The sequence below is a fragment of the Accipiter gentilis genome, chromosome 1 (assembly GCF_929443795.1).
Source record: "Accipiter gentilis chromosome 1, bAccGen1.1, whole genome shotgun sequence".
Classification (NCBI taxonomy): domain Eukaryota; kingdom Metazoa; phylum Chordata; class Aves; order Accipitriformes; family Accipitridae; genus Astur; species Astur gentilis.
Window position 1 is genome coordinate 37,368,060 of NC_064880.1, and position 18,550 is coordinate 37,386,609.

Here is an 18,550-nt window from a genome sequence, read left to right on the forward strand (position 1 = left end):
ATGGGTGCCCTCCCAGTCACCGCAGCGAGGTGCCATTTGTGGACTCCCATCTCCTGGCCTGTCCTCACTGCCTTCCCCTCTTCCTGCTCTCTGGCTCCACCATCCCTCTCCAGCAGTGTGGGGTCAGGTGTGCAGCCCCCAGCCCCGGCACAGCCACGGGCATGAGGCCAAGGGCCGGGATTCCCACAGGATGGATGGGGTCCAGCATGCGTCTGGCTGGGCAGGAGCCTCCCAGCAGCCACCTCATAAGTGTTTGGGGTTCCCACCTCCTGCCAGTCTGCAAACAGCTCCTAGGACTCTTATGGGATGGCAGCAGAGCACCAGGGAGAGTCTCGCACAAGTGGGTAGGCAGTACTGAGGGTCCCCCTCCATCCTTCTGGCACCCTGCAGGAGCAGAGAGCCCCGGGCAGCAGGAAGAGCAGGGTGCTGCACCCTGAAATACCCTGTGCTGTCTCCAATCCACTTTTATTCACAACCAGAAAATAACTTACCATACAATAACACAGGCACGCACAGCACAGCCCCAGGCACCCTCCCCTCCGGCCACAATGCTGCAGCCCAAGCCAGCCCAAGCTCTGCCCCAGCAGAGGCGAGCCCCAGCCTGGGGAGCTGTGCCCCCTCTCCATCCCAAGGGATGCTCCATCCCCATCCCTCTCGGAGCACAGTCTCGCACGTGGCCAGAGGAACCTGTGCACGGTGCCAATGCGTGTGTCCCCCCCTCCCCTCCCACCCTGGGCTCCCCACGCCCTGCTGTCCCCCACCCCACCCTGCCCCGTCCCGCTGGGTGCCAGCAGGCACTCCCCCACCCCCATGCCCACCCTCCGCCCCCCCGAGCGGTGCTGGTGTCGGCGGTCTGTACAGCATGGCCGTGCGCTCCCCGGGGCCGGGAGCCTTGGTGCTCTCGTGTGGGGCCAGGCGGGCAGCAGGCAGCAGGCAGCCCTGCCCTCCCCAGGTGACGACAAAGTGCTAATTTCAGAGGGTGCCGAGCATCTCCTCTCCTGATCCCCTCAGAGTGGAAGAAAGCGGGTACCATGGCTCCATCTCCCCCCCCAGCGCCGATCCCCGTCTCCCTCCCCCCCCTGCGGGCAGGCATGCTTGTCCCTGGCACCCTGGGGTGGGCACCCATCCCTGCCCGGCTACTTGCAGACGCTGACCCACTCGGTGATGCGACACTCCTCGCAGGCCACGAAGCAGCACCAGTGGAACTTGCAGTTGCAGCGCTCGCTGCGCGTCTGCCGCAGGATGTTGTGCCCACGGCCGCAACACAGGCTCTCGCAGTTGTCCATGCCCGGGCTGGTCTTGTTGCACAGGCGCCCTTGGGTGCCCAAGGAGTCCAGGGCCGGTTCCCGCTCGCAGAAATCGGGTGACTTCTCAAAGTAAACCAGCTCGCTGATGCCGGCCCGGCGGCGATGCCGAGCGTGGCCCGGCTCCAGCTGCCCGGCGTTGCGGTTGTGGGGCCGGATGAGGGTGGCCCCGTAGAAGCGGTCCTTGAGCAGGGACCCCACCAGGCGAAACTCGGGTGTCACCTGCCAGCACGTCTTCAGCTGGCAGCTCCCCGAGGTGCCGTGGCATTTGCACTTCCTCCTCATGTTGTCCATCACCACCTGGGCGGGGAGGGAAGCATGAGTGGTCAGCATGGAGGAGACATTTTCGGGGGACCGGAGAAGCCATCACGGAGCTCGCTGTGGGTTGGCACTATGGGAACACCAAGGGCTGGCATGAGCAGCCATCAGAGCCCTGGAGCTGCAAAGCCTGTTGCTGTGCCCAGTGTCACCCATGTTCCACACCCTGTCCCTTCCTATCCTGGCAGTACCAACTGGCTTTTATGCTCCAGCAAGTGATCAGCACCTAAAGGGGAGGGTGAGCTACCTGACCATAGGGAGGAGAAGGAGCCAGGGACTCACCTTCCACTGCTGCTTGGCTCCAGCAGCATCAACCTGATCCCGGAGCCCAACTGAAAGCCAGTGTGGCTGTATCTTTCCAGCCCTACTGGGACTCCCCAATGCAAGGGTCCCCCAGGCACCTCACCAGCCAGGAGCACTGCAAGAAGGGCAGGTGGGAGGGATGCTTTTCCCTCCCCAGGGCTTTCCTCCTGTAAATCCCCAGCTCTGGGAGTCCCAGGAGCAGCTCTGCTTTCAGCTTTTGCCTGCTTTCTCATGGGAGCCCTGGGCACAGCGCTGGAAGGCTAAGGCGCTGCCTCCCACCATCACCCGAATTTCAAGCAGGAATCAGAGATGCTCATAGCCCCGACTTGTGGTTTGGGGAGGCCGTGGGGAGGCTGCATTGAGGCCGGTGCCACACGTCCACCACCCACGAGGGCCAGGGTGCATGGGCTAGGCTGCAGCTGTGGTTTGGGCTGGCCGGGGAGCGCAGCTTGTGCAAGGACCAGAGGCCAGTGCAGGGGTAAGGAGGACCTTGGGATCCCTGGACAATGCTGCTGAGCTGGGGTCCCCCTAGATCCCCCATCCCTGCAAGGGATGCTGCTGTGGCTGTGCCGAGGGAAACAGCTCCTGCTAAGCAATCTCCAGGGGCACGGAGCGGCCACACATCCCCACAACAGCCTAGAAAGAGACAGTTTATACCATCCTGTGCTCTGTCCTGACAGGGATTCCCTGCTGGGTCGCATGCCCCCATGCCCACGTGCTCACACAGGCTCCAGCAAGTCCCCTTCCCGTGGGGACACCGAAACCCTTCTGGGAGCCAGGCTGGGGCTTGCAAAGACTATCGTGGTCTGATCCTCCCACCCAGGGCCACACACCGGGGCTCAGGGGGAGCCCAGGGGACGCGTGGCCCTGCACAAGGTACTGTCCCATGATGCCAGCCCTGCCCGGCCGCCCGGCTTCACGCCTGACACGCGCTGCCTGTTCCTGCCCCCTCCCTGGGGGGGATGCGTATGAGAGGAGTGCCTTGTTTTGGTAGGGGTGGGTAGTTTTTACTCCTTGTTTTCTTGTTTTTGAGTAAATCTCGCCGTTGCTAAGCAGTTATGGTAATGAAGGCAGGTCAGGGAAACATGCCTGGAGCTTGGGGCACACGGCAGAGAGGTCTGGGCTGGGCTGGAGTTTGGCTTTCATCCTGCTGAGAGTCCTGTCTCCTGCTGGGAACAGCCTCTACCTCACAGGTAATGAGCAGCTGGGCCTCTTCGGCGTGTGCTGGGTGTGCTGGCCAGGAATACCAGCTGCTCGCCACCATCCTTGCCACCATCCATGGGAACATGGTGGCACTGGGACCCCATCCTTTCCCATATCCCCCCCCTGCTCCCTTGGCCGGACCAGGGAAAATCTGCATATAGGGCTGTGGCTGGGATAGTCACCACCGGGATGGAGGGGATAGTGGCATGACAGCTGCACAGGGGCTCATTTGGGGCTGCAGCTGGTTGCAGCACGGGCCGGAGAAGGCAGTGTGTGTGTGCCATCTCCAGCACTCAAGCCATCACTGCTGAGCATCCTGAGCCCCAGCACCGCAGCACCCATCCATCCCTGCCCAGGGACAGCTTGTTATTCCTCCTGCACGGGCAGCACAAGGGGGACAGGACCCTGCCAGATCGAGGAGACCCGAGAAGGACCCATCTGAGCCTTGGCCCCATCCTTTTGCCATCGGATCTCCTCCACGCACCTCTACCCGGCCATGTCCTTCCCCCGTCTCACAGACACCCGGGTTCGGCACATGCCCGGACTCGCTGGTGCTTTCTTTCGCACATTCCCAGCTCCTCCCAGACACGCTCATAAGAGCTTTATCGTAGGTCTTTGTTGTGAGGCTAATGGGTAGTTCCTGGCTGCCTTTCATCCTCTCTCGCTCTCTGATCTGGCAGGTTAGGAGGACCTGCAAAGCCTCTTGCATGCTCCTGCTGCTCCTTGCTGGGGAACTTGCTCCCTCCCAAGGATGCAGGACACCCACCTCAGTCTTGAGTTGGAATTGGAAGCCCCGGGGCTTCCTATTCCAACTCAAGACCAAGGTGACCACTGCCATGGTCGGAGGATGCTGTGCATCCCCTGCAGCTGCAATCCCCTCTCTGGCTTTGTAGCTGGATACAAAAGATGAAAAAATCAGGGTGTTTCTGCCTGGTTTCGAACCAGGGACCTTCCGCGTGTCAGGCGAACGTGATAACCACTACACTACAGAAACCCACATCCTGCACCCACTGGATGAGGCCATCGGTGGGATTGTCATCCCAAAAGCATTGCAGGGTCCGAGCTGGGAGCCAGGCTTATCCATGTGCAGAGCACCCTTGGGACACATAGGGACTGTGGGGAGGATGCTCAGCATCAGTGAGATGCTGGAGAGCCCTGGGTGCTGCAGCTGCTCGGTGCACGAAGAAGGATGGCACACGGCAGGGCATGGCGCATGGCATGCATGTCCGAGTCACCGCTCTGCTCAAGGGGTTGAAGCCTCAGGACTTGGAGGGGAGGAGCACAGAGCTGCTGCATCCAGCATGGCCACTCCTTTCCTGGGAAATCCCAGCAGATTGTTCCTTATTACAGCAGAAAGATGGTCCTAGGAGTGAGGAGGGCTTGGGTGGGAGTGGGACCCACAGCATGGCTAAGAGAGCAGGCGGGAAGCTGGACAACCCATCCCCAGGCACGTGGATGGCCAGGTCCAGCCCCAGCAATAAGCATGGCACCAACAGGCACAGACCAGGCACAGCATCATCTCCTTGCTCCAATGCATGGCACCCACAACCATCACAATCCAACGCGCACATGGGCTTACACTCTCATCTCAACAGTGTCCCTGAGCTGGGCAGCCTGTCCAGCCATTTCTTCCCCACCTGCACTGGTATCATCCCCTCCTTTATCCCTTTGGTCCTCCTCTGCCTCTGCTTCCAGCTCCCAGGCTTCTTCCAGCAGTCCAGCTCTTTGGATGGTCTCTGAAGCCACCAAGAGCTGACATTGCCAGTCCTGTGCCTGCCTGTCCTTGGGGACAAGCAGACCCCAGGCATTTTTGCTGTTACTGGATCCCACAGGCACCATGTGGTAACATCACCCCTGTGCAAATATTCCTCTCTCACCTTCCCCTCCTTCTGCAGGGGGCTGTGGGGACTTCCCTTGGGAAATGGGCAATACAGACTCCAAACTTCTGAGCACTGCCAAGAGTCCCAGTTGTTTTGGGCATGCAGAGCTGGAGGGGAGCCAGGATGAGCCCTGCACCCAGAATTGGGAGGGGCTAGGGGGTCTTGCCTCTGCTTGGGGCAGAGCAGCCTGCAGAGAATTTAGCTGCCTAACACTGGGCGAGCCTCCACCACGCGCAGACAAGCAAACAAGCAAAAACCTCTGTCTAGCTTTCTCCAGGCATTTACAGCTTGACCAAACTGGGGCAGCTTTTTGGGGTGGTAAAGCTCAGCTCCAGCACCAGGGAAGGGCACACATCAAGGTCCTGCTCTGCAGCATCCCCATCTTACAGATGGCTTTACACATGCTCAAAGCAAGAGGCACATCCAAATGTCTAGGCGATCCTGGGGAAACACTCCCTGTGGAATTCTGATCTTTAATTACTTATTCCTGCAGCCACTACACATCCCTCTGTGCTGCCCTGGCGGCACGTGGCTGGGGTCTTGGGGACAAATGTCCCACTGGATCCACAGGATGGGGTCTCCCAGGCACCTGCTGGGAGCAAAGCCAGGCAGGCAAATGCAGCCATCCTCCCAGCCCCTCCTGCCTGCGTGCTTCTTGTCTCCAATGTCAGGCTGCTTTTAAACATCAGCTTCCAGACAGAACGAGCTACTAATTAGCACCTTTAACGAGACCTGACATCATGAGAATGGAGGGCAGGCTGCCCTGCTCGCCTGGGCAGGCTCCAGCACCCCCTCAGAGCCAGGGGACGAGTCTGTGGGCTGTCACCTCCACTCCCAAGGGGATGCTGCTCTTCCCAGCTGGCATAGGCACCCACTGCCTCGCTCAGTCCCGCTCACATCTGCCTCCTCAGGGCACCGGCTCCCTCTCCAGAGGCCGGGCCGTGGCTGGGTGCTGCCGAGCCTATGCTGTGTCCCCATGATGCCAGTGACTTTCTCCTCGCTGTCCGTAGCTCCCTCCCACTGCAGCTGCCTGACACCAGTTCACCCAGTCCCTGAGAGGCAGGAGCGGGACTCATTGCTGTGCCATCCCCACAGCACCACTGCAGCACAGGCAGGTGACAGAGGCCTGGGGAATTGTCCCCTGGCAGAGGGACAGCAGTGATGCTCAGAGGTGCCCTCCCCAGCAGAGATGCTCTGCAACAGGGCTGCACCGCTGCCTTTGCTCCGGGCAAAACTGGGCAGAGAGAGTGCCTGGGGGCAATCCCAGCCTCACACACATATCCCACCACAGCCAGCACAAGCCCCTCACAGCCCACCCACGTGTCCCAGGGACCCCATCCCAGCTACCATTGCCCTGCACCCACTGCCCAGCACCCCACTCACCTGCCGGCCCACACGGTTGTTGTGCAGCCTCATGCGGGAATGGATGTCCCTGTAGGTTTCCCGGGAATCAAGGAAATCCTTGGAAAACTTCTCCCCATAGTCCACATCAGGGCTGCACCCTCCCCATTCCCAGGAGTCCTGGAGGCCGGGGGTCTCAGCCGGCATGTGCTCCATGTGCACCCCGTGCACCATGCCTTTGCCACGGTTCATGGCCTCCAGCTGGAGACGGTGCAGCTTGCGCCGAAAAGCCTCCTCATCACCCCGGCGCTTCTGGTCACAGCCACAGGCTTGCAGCTTGCCAAGGGCGCAGGCATTGGAGACAGCGTGCACCACACCGGCGGCCGCGATGGCGTAGGCGAAGGCGCTCTCCCGAAAGCCTGCGAGGAAGGAAAGAGAGAGGCTCAGGCTGGGTGGTGTGGCCCCCGCAGGGGACTGGATGAGTCCAGTATCATGCTGGGGTGTAGGGAGCTGGAGGTTCAGCTTGTGCCTTGCCTTGTTCTGATGCACCAGCTCCCACTTGGACCATGAGCAAATCCCCATCTAGTGCTCTCACATCACCCTGGGACGTGCCACCACGGCATTGCTCAGGCATCAGCGTTATGGCTCTGATGGGAAAGGCAGTATCTCCACCCGCCTCCACTCAGAGTTTCCCACTATGTTAAATATAATGCTGGCTGAGGAATACTTCTGCTGAGGAATGGGCCATTTCTGCTTACCCACAGGGTGCAGGATCAGGCAGCACTGCCTGTCCAGCCCCAGCTGTCTGCTCATGCCCCTTCCCTCCCTGAGCCCCGCCAGCTCCCGCAAGAAGCTCCAAACGCGATACCGCACTGGAAAAATCGAGCATCCCTAGTTAGTTAGAGCATGACGTGACCACACCGCGCGCTGCCAGGGCCAGCAGCTGGTAGTCGTTAAATGCTGGTGAGCGAGGACATCTGCAAGTGCCATTAGCTGGGGATGGGGTGGAAGGGGACAGGGACGGGTCCCACGGCAGGGGCTCCGTGGGGCTGTCAGCGGGGGCTGCCTGAGGGCCACTTGGCTTCGCTTCAGCTGGGTGAAGAGCCTCTGCTACCTGGGAACTTCTATTTTATTTTAAATGCAAAGTAATATTTTTATTTGTGGTTCCCAGGCCAAGCAGGGAGCCCACATTTCTCTTTGCTTCAGTACGCAGTGACCAGCCCCAGCATGAGGAGGGGAAGGAGGGAGAGCCAGATTTTGTGCCGTGGCTTCACACATGAATAAATAAATAGCTGGAGTTCGCCAGCCTCTCTCCCTCCGTTGGACAAGAGCAGCTTGATCAGCCCTGGCTTTGCTACAGCTGAACAGCCAAGAGGGTTTGGGGCATTTTCTCCAGCAGATCCCTGCTAACTAATGGGGGGCTTGGGCAAGCACCCCAAAGCACAGATCCCAGGCAGGGGCTCTGCCAGCTCCCTGCCTGCGCTGCGGAGTCACGAGAGGTGAGAGCACAACCACTCCCCGCCGCCGTCGCCCATCCTTGGTGATGCTCCCCATCACGCATGTCTCCTCAGTGGTTCGCTGCCGCCCGCTGAGCAAATGCTATGATCTTATTAAAGGGAAATGAAACACAGCTCGGAAACCTGCATTTAAAGTCATGCTGCTCTTTTGTGTGTTAATTTGACACTGGTGCATTTAAAAAATTAACGAGGCGCTGCTTAAAAGCCAGCAGGAGCCTCTCCCAGCTTCCCCTCGGTGTGGGACAAGCTTGCTCTCAGCCTACCTCTTTCCATGCACAAGTTGAACAACATTTTTCAGCGGGCAGGTAATGGGGCTGCTGGTGCGTACGCTGCGCAGCCTCCCCGGGGAGAGCGCTGGCAGGCAGCGCCTGCAACACACCCACATCGCTGTTAGAGCAGGACAGCCCAAATCTGGGGAAATTCAGCCCCCAGGTAAGCGATGCAGGATGGAGAACCAGCACCGGAAGGTCTCCAGGGTCCCCAAATCCTCTCCATATCAGTTCTCCATCCCCATAATCTGGGCCAGCTCCAGCCCTTCACGAGCCAAGGCTGGGCACAGCCCAAAAGCAGGGACCTGTTGCTGCCGCCCCGCTCGGCATCACTGGCTTCTCGCACAGCCAGTGCCCGTGGATGGCAGCAGCAAATCCTCCACCCGGCGTGACACTCTCCTCTCAGCCCTGCCCTTCCATTAGCCTCTTTCTCACACATTTCTCCAGCCTAACGAATAATTCCCCATGTGGCATCTCCTTAAAATCCCTTCTGGAGCTCAGACAGAAGCTCTACCCCACCCAGTCCATCTAATAAGCCCGTCTCCTTGCAGGTAAAGAGGCCGGGTTCATTTGGTGCCCTCCACGGCTGAGCAACCTCTGGGGTCAAGCCCCAGCCCTCCTCCTTCCTCCATTCCTCTCCAGCCATGCGTGAGCTTATGGGTGAGGCATGGCTCCTTGTCCCTGGAGCTGCCATCCCGCAGGCTGTGGGCAGGGGACGGGCTGGTCCCCAGGACTTGACATCCCAGCACTCTGAGAGTCTTGTCCCCATCTCACCGTGGTCATTTCCCTGCTCAGTATCACTCTGCCTGGCCCCGCCGCTCCTCCCTGCCTTCTCACCTCCTTCCCTCATCCCATGATGGGGAGCTGTGAGCAATGGGGAGAAGGGGCCCAGGGCAGCACTGGGACCGCAGCAGCCATACCAGCATGGTTCTGCTTGGAGGTTTAGTTTACATTCCTTGCTCTACCCTGGCCACGCCAGAGCCCAGACGATTGCAGCAAAGCAGCAAGCAACATGGCTGCAGGCGACAACCACCAGCCTCATGGGCTCAGCAAGGGTGGGAGCTTCCAGGAACCACAGCAGAGCGCGGTGTGCGGCAGCCGGCCCCAAGCCCTTCAGAGGGAGGCTCTCTGGCTACTACAGCCACCTAAGACCTCAGTGGTGATGTTTTGAGTCACTAGATCCCTCCAGAGACCACAGAAGAGGTTGTAGCCGTGGGAGGCGCAAGGAGAAGTATTGCATCCTGCAGGGAAGAGGGAATGGAGGACACCACCCTGACACCGCCGCCGGCATCCAGTCTGCTGTGTACTTAAAGGACCGTGCTGGGCAAGGAGGATGGATCCGAAATCTTGGCCCCAGGTCAGATCCCAAAGCAGTTTCTGTAGCAGGGGAAAACTTTCCCTGTCAAGATGCACCTAGGAGATGGGGGGCCATTTAGCAGGACCCCAAGCCCCAGCTGGCACTGGTTCTGCCACAGATGCTGCAGTTTCTCCATCTCTCATGTGGATATGGGGCTGGGTCAGGCACGACTGCAGGCTCCATGGTCTGGAGACCAGGCAGAGCTGGAGTCATGGCCTTCCTCCCACTGCTCCCATCGCACCCAGGCAGCAACGCCCTCCTGGCACCCATCACTGCAGTGCCTGGGTGGCATCGAGGGAGCAGGCAGGACAGCCTGGCCCAGGTGCACCCTGGGGTACCCCAGAGTTGCTCAGCTGCCCCCTCCATTGGCAGTACCCCCGAGGAGTGGGTGGCAGCTGCCAGGGGCTGTGGGCACATCGCCCCGGCCCCGCTGGCTGGCGAGGTGGAGAGTTTCTCCCGCCACCTCCTACGAGGCCCGCGGAGATGGCCAGTCCCGACACGCCGCCTCTCCCCCAGCCCCGCTCCCTCCCCTCTCCCTAATTAAACTGCAGGTGAACCTGCCAGGGTCTGGCCCCACGCCAGGCACTAAACGCCTCCCTGCAGATCCCGACTTGCCTCCCTGCACCTCCGTGAGCGTGCCAGGGACAGCCCGCAGCCCTCGCTCCCCGTCCGCCCACGGCGCTCCGAGCCGGCAGCCCTCGCCGCTCTGCGGGCTGCAGGGACCCGGGCTCAGCTCCACAACTCCGGGGATGCTGCCCTGGCCCCAGGGTCTCGCTTGCACCCATCAGCTAGCGGAAGGTCCAGGGGATGGGGGCGCCCACAGAGATGTAGCTGAGCATCTGAAGCACCCACGTGCGCTTCGGGGCCAGGTGGGCAAAGCCATTGGTTTGCCTGGGGGTACTGAAAACCCTGCCAGCAGCCCAGCTGCAGCTGCACCAGGCCAGCCGCTGCGGTCTGCGGGCACCGGAGCTTGGCTGGGGCTCTGCAGAGCCAGGCGCCGGGGTCCTGAGCTTGGCAGCATCTCCCCAGATATCCGTAACAGCACCTGCCTCCCTCAACACACGGCAAAGCCTCCCCAAGCTCCAGTTTGCAGTTGGCTGGGCCCCAGCACCTGGTGTTTCCAGCCTTGCAGGGAGTTCCCCTCTCCTTGCTGTAAGAAATCAAGGTTTGGCCATGGCCACACAGACCCCTTGGAACCAGGGAGCCCTTCTAAGGAAGGCACAGGGCATCCAAGCATCACCCGTCCCTACAAAGGCTGCAGAAGAAACCAGGGCATACTGCTCTCAGAGCCATGCTCCCTCCAGCCACGCACCTTTGGCGGCCTTCAAGGACACCCAGTCCCTCTGTGAGGGTCCCATTTCTTTCAGAGCTCCATATAGATGGGGTTGGGATGAGCAAAGGGGAATGTTCAGGGAAGAGGGATCCCTTAGCACAGACCCTGCCCGGCAGCCGGACAGTCCCAGCCCCGCTGGCATTGCACCCACCCATGGGTGCACGCATACCAGAAAAGGACAAAGGCTCGGTGACCACTGCCATCTGCAGCTTTGTTTTTGGCAGGTACCCAGACACAGTTCAGCCCAGCCAAGCCACACGGCAGTGTCCGGCAGCCCACAGATGCTGCGGGGGCACCACATACTGGGGGCAACAGGCCACCCTCTCCAGCGAGGTGGACACAATTCTGCTGCTTACCCTTGGAGCAGGAGCAGGGGACCTGTCTCCATTGCTGGTGCAGATTCAGCCACCTGACTCCACCTTACCGCTCCATCCTCCTACATCTGCCCCTGGGCCCAGGAGAGGATGTCTCTGCCGGCAGGCCAGCACATGGAGGGAGAAGGAGGGACAGCAGAGAAGGGTGGGACCAGGGACAGGACTGGAGGGTGCTAGCAGGGGTGCCAGTGCCAGGGAATGGCCAGGAGGCTGGCAAGGACGTAGGCAGCCAGCTGAGGAGCCAGGGAAGACGGGAGGAGGATTTGCAATGGCAATGCTGAGTCTGGATGCACATGGAGGGCACATGGACGTAGGCCAAGGAGGACAGGGGGTGCAGATAGCACTGGAGGCTCAGCGAGGGGTGCGAGGGACAGCCCACACCTCAAGGGTGCAGCATCAAAAGACCAAACTTGAAAAACCCACAGCCCCTGAGGATGTCTCAAAAAACCCCAGAGGCTCTGTGAGAGCAAAGATGATAAAACCCTGGGCACCCCGTCTGCTTGCCCTCTGCTAACCTGTTGTTGTGCCTCGCAGCCGCTGTGCCCTGCACCCCAGGGGCGGCTGCATCTCCCTGCTGAGCCCGGCAGGTCTGTGCTCTGCCCAGGATGCTGTCAGCATCCCTGTCCCCAGCTATGCTGCCCAGAAGCCATCCCAGACTCCCAGCCCTGTCCAATTTGAAGCCTCCCTGCTCCTTCCTGGATCCCCAGGGCTTCCACTCAAACTTCTGAAATCAGATCAGGGGTAAGGGGAGACAGGCACTCTTTTGCCACTGTCCCCTGCTCTGTCCCCAGGGGGTGAGGTCCCCAACTCCACCAAGTGCCTGGATGCCAGGCAGAGCGTGGGACAGTCACCTGCGCTGCACCCCAGACAGCTCACGCCTGTGCTGGGGAAGATGCAAGAGATGCAGGAGGACGGGGCGGAGGTGGGGAGCAGAGCCAAGCCGGGAGAGAGGGCGGGAGAAGCCAGCTACAAATAATTTAAAGTGAGATTCACGCACGGCTGAACTGATGGCTGAAGAAGTGGGAAAAGGAATGAAAGATTAAAGGGGTCTGTCACTTCGGGTTACAAACAATGATCCTACAAGCACGTTGTGTTCCCAGGCACGGCAAGGATGAGGCAGGGCGCAGAGCAGAGACCTGGTCCCTGGGGGTCAGATGCATTAATGCCTGCGGCACGGAGCCTGCACCCCTCGCTTCCACTGCTTGCCTCTCCTCTGGCTCCAGACTCGGGAGATGCACCCAGCATCCCTGCTCTGATGTCTGTGTCCATAACAGCTGCAAGATGGAGCTCAGAGCTCCAGCTCAGTTATTGAGGGACACAAGCGGGCTGGAAGCGGGCCAGGGCACCAGCCTTAAGGTTTGCTCCATGCCAGAACGGCTCCGAGCAACCGCATGGGATGGCCTGGGTGCTTGGGGCTCATCCTGCACCCTCTGCTGCCGAAACAGGAGTGCCATGAGGTGCCCCTCTGCTCTGCTGCTCCAACCCTACCTTCATCCTTCCCTGGTGCTGGGCCTCTATCCCAGGGAATGGGATCCCACCAGTGCTGGGAGCCTGGGCTGCGCCATAGCCAAGAGCTCAGGACTGGGGCAAGAGTCCAGGGGCTGCGGGAGTCCCCACACCCATCGGTCACAGCCCTGACAGCGGGAAAGGCTGCGGTGGCACCTGAGACACAAGTGAGCTGCAGGTCACCGGCCACCACCAGACCTGGTGGGCTGAGGGAGAGATGCAGAAGGTCAATGCTCTGCTGCTGGAGCTTCTCACCCAGCCTGGTGGGACCTGGAGCACGGAAGCTCACCTGGGTGTGTGAGCAACTTGAGCCAGCAAGCCGGTGTCTCCTGCCGCCTGAGGAGACTAGAAGTGAACTGCATTCCTCAGAGGACCTGGAAATACCTCGATGCTTATCAGGGCTGACGGTCCCCACCCTCCCTGCCAGGCCCTAACCTGGGTGCTGCTCGTGGAGGGAAGAGACGCTGCCCTCCTCCAGGCACCGGCGTGCCGAGAGGGACCACGGCTGCTCCACGGCAGAACCACAGCCCTGATGCCATGCGTGCTCCAAGGTAGCATCCCCTCCAGTGAGGTTTTGCCCATCTGCCCTGGACCCAAGGGACCTCCCAGCACCGAAACACTTCTGTGCTCCCCTCTACAGCCATCGCCCCACCTGCTACAGCTGCCTGGGGGCTCCTGCCAGCGCATCCCCTCAAAGGCATATAAGCCTCAAGCTGCCAACTTCTTCTCTGTGAGACTCTCCTCTCAGTCCCAGGGAGAGAAGATGTTGTAAGATGTGTAAGGATATTTGGGGAAGGGGGGACGGAGGCATCTCTCTGCTGGGCACCAGGCTAGGAGGTTCCCAAAAAGGGCAAGAGAGCAGCATCTTTGGTAGTTGTTGCCTTCCTCAGGACCTGGAGGAGCTGCTGGCCACCTTGCCTGCCCTCAGCATCCTGCCTGCCACTGGCATCATATTGTCCTCTCCTGCCCACAGTCTGGGGCAATGGGCACTTAGAAATGTGCTGAGGCCCAGGCTTCAGGAAGGGTGCTTAGGTGAGAGGATAGATTCAAGTATCTACAGAAAGTCCCATCAGGTCACAACCCTGATCTGCACCATGCAGGGCAGCCCCTCTGCACCCCCAGAGTCCACTCCTGAGGGAAAGAGTATCAACTCAGGAGGCTCCAATACAGGCAGAGCTGGCCATGCCTGTAAGGGAGACGACGAGATCCTGGCGCCAGGGCTCAGCAAGACAGTGGAGGGCTAGGAGAGCTCTCCCAGCAGCGCAGGTAGGGGCTCTGTGGGCAGGCGAGCTCCCAGGACAGCCTGTCTCCCTGCCCCCCATGCCACCACACTCTAGAGTCCCACAAAACAGAAAGCCCTCAGCTCTCCACACTGGGGAGCCAACCCAAAGGCAGGACACCAGGGTGATGGGCTCACAGAGCTATGTCCCATTAGCTAGGGGCATTTCTGCTCACCATGATGCACTGAAACACCATCCCCAGAGCAGGAATGAGCCAAGATGCTCACTGCATCCACCAAACCAAATCCCAGCACACGGCATCCACCTTCAGACGCACCAACGGTGCTGCACACCCATGGCACCGCTCCAAACACCAGCCTACACCGCATGGGGGGAAGATGCCAGAAAGTGGTGGGGCTGGAAGGAGCCTTGGGAGCAGCTGGGGCTGAGCAGGGAGGAGCAGCTCAGGACAAGGGCCAGCGGAGGTACAAAGGTGCATGGAGAAGAGCCCAGCTTTGCCACAGCGCAGCGCTGCTTGGTCTGGCAGACCCTGAGGTTTCTCAAGCTCTGTCTGCCTTCATGCATGGGGATGCTGAAGAGCTGGCCTGGTTCCCTGAGCCAGGGAAGAGCTGTGCAGGGGCCCATGGGGAGCCCATGAGGGCTCCTGAGAGCAGGGGCTGGGCAGAGGAAGAGGAGGAGGAGGGAGACCGTCCGACTGTCCAGCCCTTACCTCTGCTGAAGATGATGCTCTCATAGGGGATCTTGTTCTTAGTCTCAAGGCTGGAGCAGTTCCAGCGCTGGTCCCGGAACTGGTGCTGGCACTCGTGGATGGCGATCTGGATGCCCTGTATGGCCGAGGCAGTGACGTCGGGGTGGCGCACGCACACCTCCAGCTGCCGCCGTGTCAGCCCCGGCAGGGTCAGGCACACCGTGTTGGCATTCAGCACCGGTTCCGACGGCAGCTTCAGGCCCAGGATCTCATTGGAGCAGGAGCTGGGAGGGAAAGGGAAACCCGTGAGCTCGGAGCAAGCAACGTGTCAACCGCTCGCTTCCCCTTTGGGGAGGGGGAAGAGCTTGGGAGGGGGGACACAGGGGGAGGGGAGATGCTCCTCAACCCACACTGTGCCCACTGCCTATAGAGAAGGCTGGAAAACCCCTGGGCAGAGATGCCCCAGCAGCGATGGGGCTGTAATCCTCTCCAGTCATGTCAGCACAGCCCGGCAGCCTGTGCCCGGCGGCAGCCAAATTTGGCCTTCCTGCCTCTGGAGCCCAGCACCTCCTGGGGCTGCAGCCCCTCTGCATGCTCCCCCAGGGATCTCCCGCCCTGGCCATGCGGTGCAGACTCTCGGGCACAGACTGCCATGGCTCGCCTTCCCCTGAGAGCCTGGGTTTCCCACTGGGAGAATCCAGAGACCCCAGAGCAGGAGACCCATCCCAGGTCTGGCTCCTTCCCTGTTGCTGGCTGATCCCTTCCCTGCATCTCCTGTAACCCCCTGGCACTGCTGGTCCTCACAAGGGAGGTAACCAGAGGGACCAGCCTTTTCCTGCTAGCTCAGCTGGGAAATTCGGAGCCAAGCACCCTGCTGAACACCCTCAAGCTCCCAGCAACAATCCCAAATCCACCGTCACATCCCAGCCCCACCGGACCTGATGCCTGCCACCACAGAAGCACAGAGACCAGCAGTTGGATGGGTACAAGGGGAGGCACACGCTCCGTGACAGGGGTACAAGTACTTATACGAGTAGAGATGGTGCCTAGGGAAACAGGGAGGTGGATGGAGTGTGGGGAGATGGACAAAGCATGCCCAGAGAGAGGTGCCTGGAACTAAGACAGTGGTACACAGGACTGATGGATGCGGAGAGGGAGATGGAAGGGGAGGAAGTGTTTGCCCAGCTCCCGGGAATGTCTTGAAGGACCTTGGGATCCACAGCGTCCAAGCAGAGGACCTGCAAAGCGAGCAGCAGGCAGCGGGATGCCCAGCAGCATCCTGCATCTTGCAGCAGAGTCCATCAGGAGCTCAGCACCGCCCCGCTCCTTGCCCAGGACAGCTCAGAACCCGCTGAGAGCTCTCTCCAGGCAGGGCTCTCTCTTCCCCAGGACAGCCAAGAGCTGGGTCCCTGGGAGGAGCAAGGAGCTTGGAGCCCTTTGAACCTTGATTACAGAAATGAGACTTGGAGGAGGATGCTGGAGGAAGGACTGCAGCTGCCTTTCGGAGCAGCCAGGTGTTGGGGAGAAGGGTTACTCCCCCTCTGCTCCCCCCCCTCCCAAAATCCTGCAAGCCTGGTACAGGTACATGAACAGAAGCAGCTCTCGGGGGGCAGGGACTGACTTCCCCAGCTCAGCACTCTCCCAGCTCTGGAGGAAGGGCTCGGCCCCAGGGTCCCTGCTGAATTATAGCTTGCTCAAGGGGGGAAGGGGAGCTGTCAGGGTCAGGCTGCTGCTTTCTCCAGCTTCCCAAGGGTGTTTATACCCATTCCACCACTTCCATGGGTGGTATGTGCGTCTGCCCCAGTGCAAATCCACAGTGACTCCAACAGGGAGAGTTGAAGTGGGGGAAGAGCAGAGAGAAGGAGAGTGGAAGGGGGTGCATCCCTCCAAAGCCCCTACACAGGAGGGGAAATCCTCTGCCCAGCTCCTGCGCTCATTCACGCTGTCAAAGCCAGCTCTGGCTGACAGGCGGTGCAAAGCAGGTCCGCAGCTACCACCAACCCCAAGCCCAGCAGCTCCAGCCCCAAGCACTGCAAGGACCTTGTCCTCTGCCTGTCCCGAGCCAGCCACTGCACCTGCCACCTTCTCCCAGGGCATCCCAGGGGGTGTGTGTTGGGGGGGGGGGTGTTATGGTCCTTCTCCCCATTGCACAGCGGGGAAACTGAGGCAGGGGCCCTTGTCTAGGGCCCCGGTGAGCGGAGGGCAGGTCCATCTGCCTCTTGCTTCACTCAGGGCTCAGGGGCACCAGGGACCAGCAAGGAGCTGTCACTGTCACCCTCCCAAGGAGGACACAGCGCTCCCCCCAGCTCTCTTCCCCCTTGAAATCTGGATTTAAACTTGATTTCACGGTGACAAGCCCCCAGGTCACAGGCTGCAGCGGCTGCTGCTTTAATTAATACAAGTCCCAACGTTAACAAATTATATTTAAAGGGGCTGGAGGGAGGGGGAAGGGCGGGGGACCCCCCCACTCACACCAGCACCAGCGTTAACCCCTGGCTGCCTGCAGCGCACAAGTTTGGGAGCGGGCGGAGGGGAGCTGCAAGCCACCCGGGGGAGATGGAGACGGACAGGGGCGGTGAATGTTGGGGGGCCGTTTTCTGGAAGGCAGGCGGCCCCCTCTTACCCCCCTCGCCTTTAGGATCGGCGGAGCCGGGGAGGAGACGCAGGTGGATCCCCCGCCCCGGTGCGCGCCCCTGGGGTGCGGAGGCCAGAGGCACCCTTCCCGTGGGCACCGTCCCCCACGACGGTGGCATCCCCCCGGCCTCCGCGGAGGCCCCCGGCAGCGAGGCCCGTCCTCCGCCCGGGGAGAGCGGGGAAACTGAGGCAAGCAGGGCGGGCGCTGGGGCGGCTCCGGCCGGGGAGGAAGGGGGACAACCTCCCGGAACGCGGGGGGAGCCGCGCATCCCGCCGGCGCTCCGCCGGGCCGGGGGGGCAAGACGGAGGGAGGGCAGCGGCCCTGACAGCGCCCCGAGCGGGGGGCCGCAGCCGTGCGGGGCCGGGCCGGGGCGGCGGGACCCCCCCGGAGCACCCCCCTCCCCGGGGCAGCCCGCCCCCCCGGCCCGGGGCTGGGCGCGGCGGCTTCCCGGCGCCCTCCCCGCGGGACCGGGGCGCTCGGCGGCGGCGGCGGCGGCGGCGGCGGCGGGGCCGGGGAGGGTGGGGGGGGTGTGGGGGGGCAGCTCCTACCTGGGTACCCAGAGGCTGAGCAGCAGCGAGCAGAGTCCGTGGGCCAGGGCCGGGCGCATCTTCGCTGGGGCAGCGGCTGTGCGGGCTGCGGGCGGGCGGGCGCCTTTGGGGCAGGGGCGGCGGGGCTCGGCGCTGCTCTCTGCCCGCTTTGTTTGTTGTGGGTTGTTTGCTTGTTTGTGTTTTCCCCTCTCCTCCCTCTCACTGGCTCCCTGCGCGCCGGGGCTCGGCTCGCCGGGGCGGCTCTGCCATCCTCCCGGGATGCCCCCCCCGCCTCCCGCCGCCCCGGCGCCCGCCGAGCCCGGCGAGGGCTGCGCGCCCCCCGCCCTGCCCGCCGCCGCCCCGCCGCGCTCAGCCCCCCGGCTCAGCCCCCCATGGCGGGACGCGCCGGGGGGCCGGGGGGGCCCTCGGCCCGCGGGGCGCGCTCCCCCGCCGCTCCCCAGGGCGCCCCGGGGCTCCGGGGCCGCGGCGGGCGTGGGCAGGGCTCGCCGGGCGAGCGGCGCTGCGGCTCCCGCGGGGCCCGCAGGCACATGGGGAGCCGCGGCCCCCCCCGCCGCCCCCCGGTGTCGCCGGGCCGCCGGCGGAGCGGGCAGGGTCGCGGCCGGAGCGCCCCGGGAGCGCTGGGCGCGGAGCGGCGGCGGCGGCGGCTCTGCCTGGGATCGCGCTGCGCCGAGCATTACTCAGCGCCCGGAGCCCGAGTCCCGACACGTCCAGACAGGAGCCCGCGGGGGAAGGA

At 62.1% G+C, this 18,550-nt stretch overlaps 1 protein-coding gene and 1 non-coding gene across 2 annotated transcripts; both read right to left on the minus strand.

Annotated features, from left to right (window-relative positions):
- Positions 1–1,056: 1,056 nt before the first annotated feature.
- Positions 1,057–18,550, minus strand: WNT10A (Wnt family member 10A). The gene is made up of 4 exons (XM_049801161.1): positions 17,818–18,550; positions 14,656–14,918; positions 6,392–6,768; positions 1,057–1,604 (listed from the first exon to the last, which is right to left on the minus strand). Exons 1-4 carry the CDS (start codon positions 18,489–18,491, stop codon positions 1,137–1,139), a joined length of 1,782 nt encoding a protein of 593 aa, XP_049657118.1. The 5' UTR covers positions 18,492–18,550; the 3' UTR covers positions 1,057–1,136.
- On the minus strand, positions 4,050–4,122 carry TRNAV-GAC (transfer RNA valine (anticodon GAC)). Its single transcript has one exon. It is a non-coding gene; the product is annotated as a tRNA-Val (tRNA).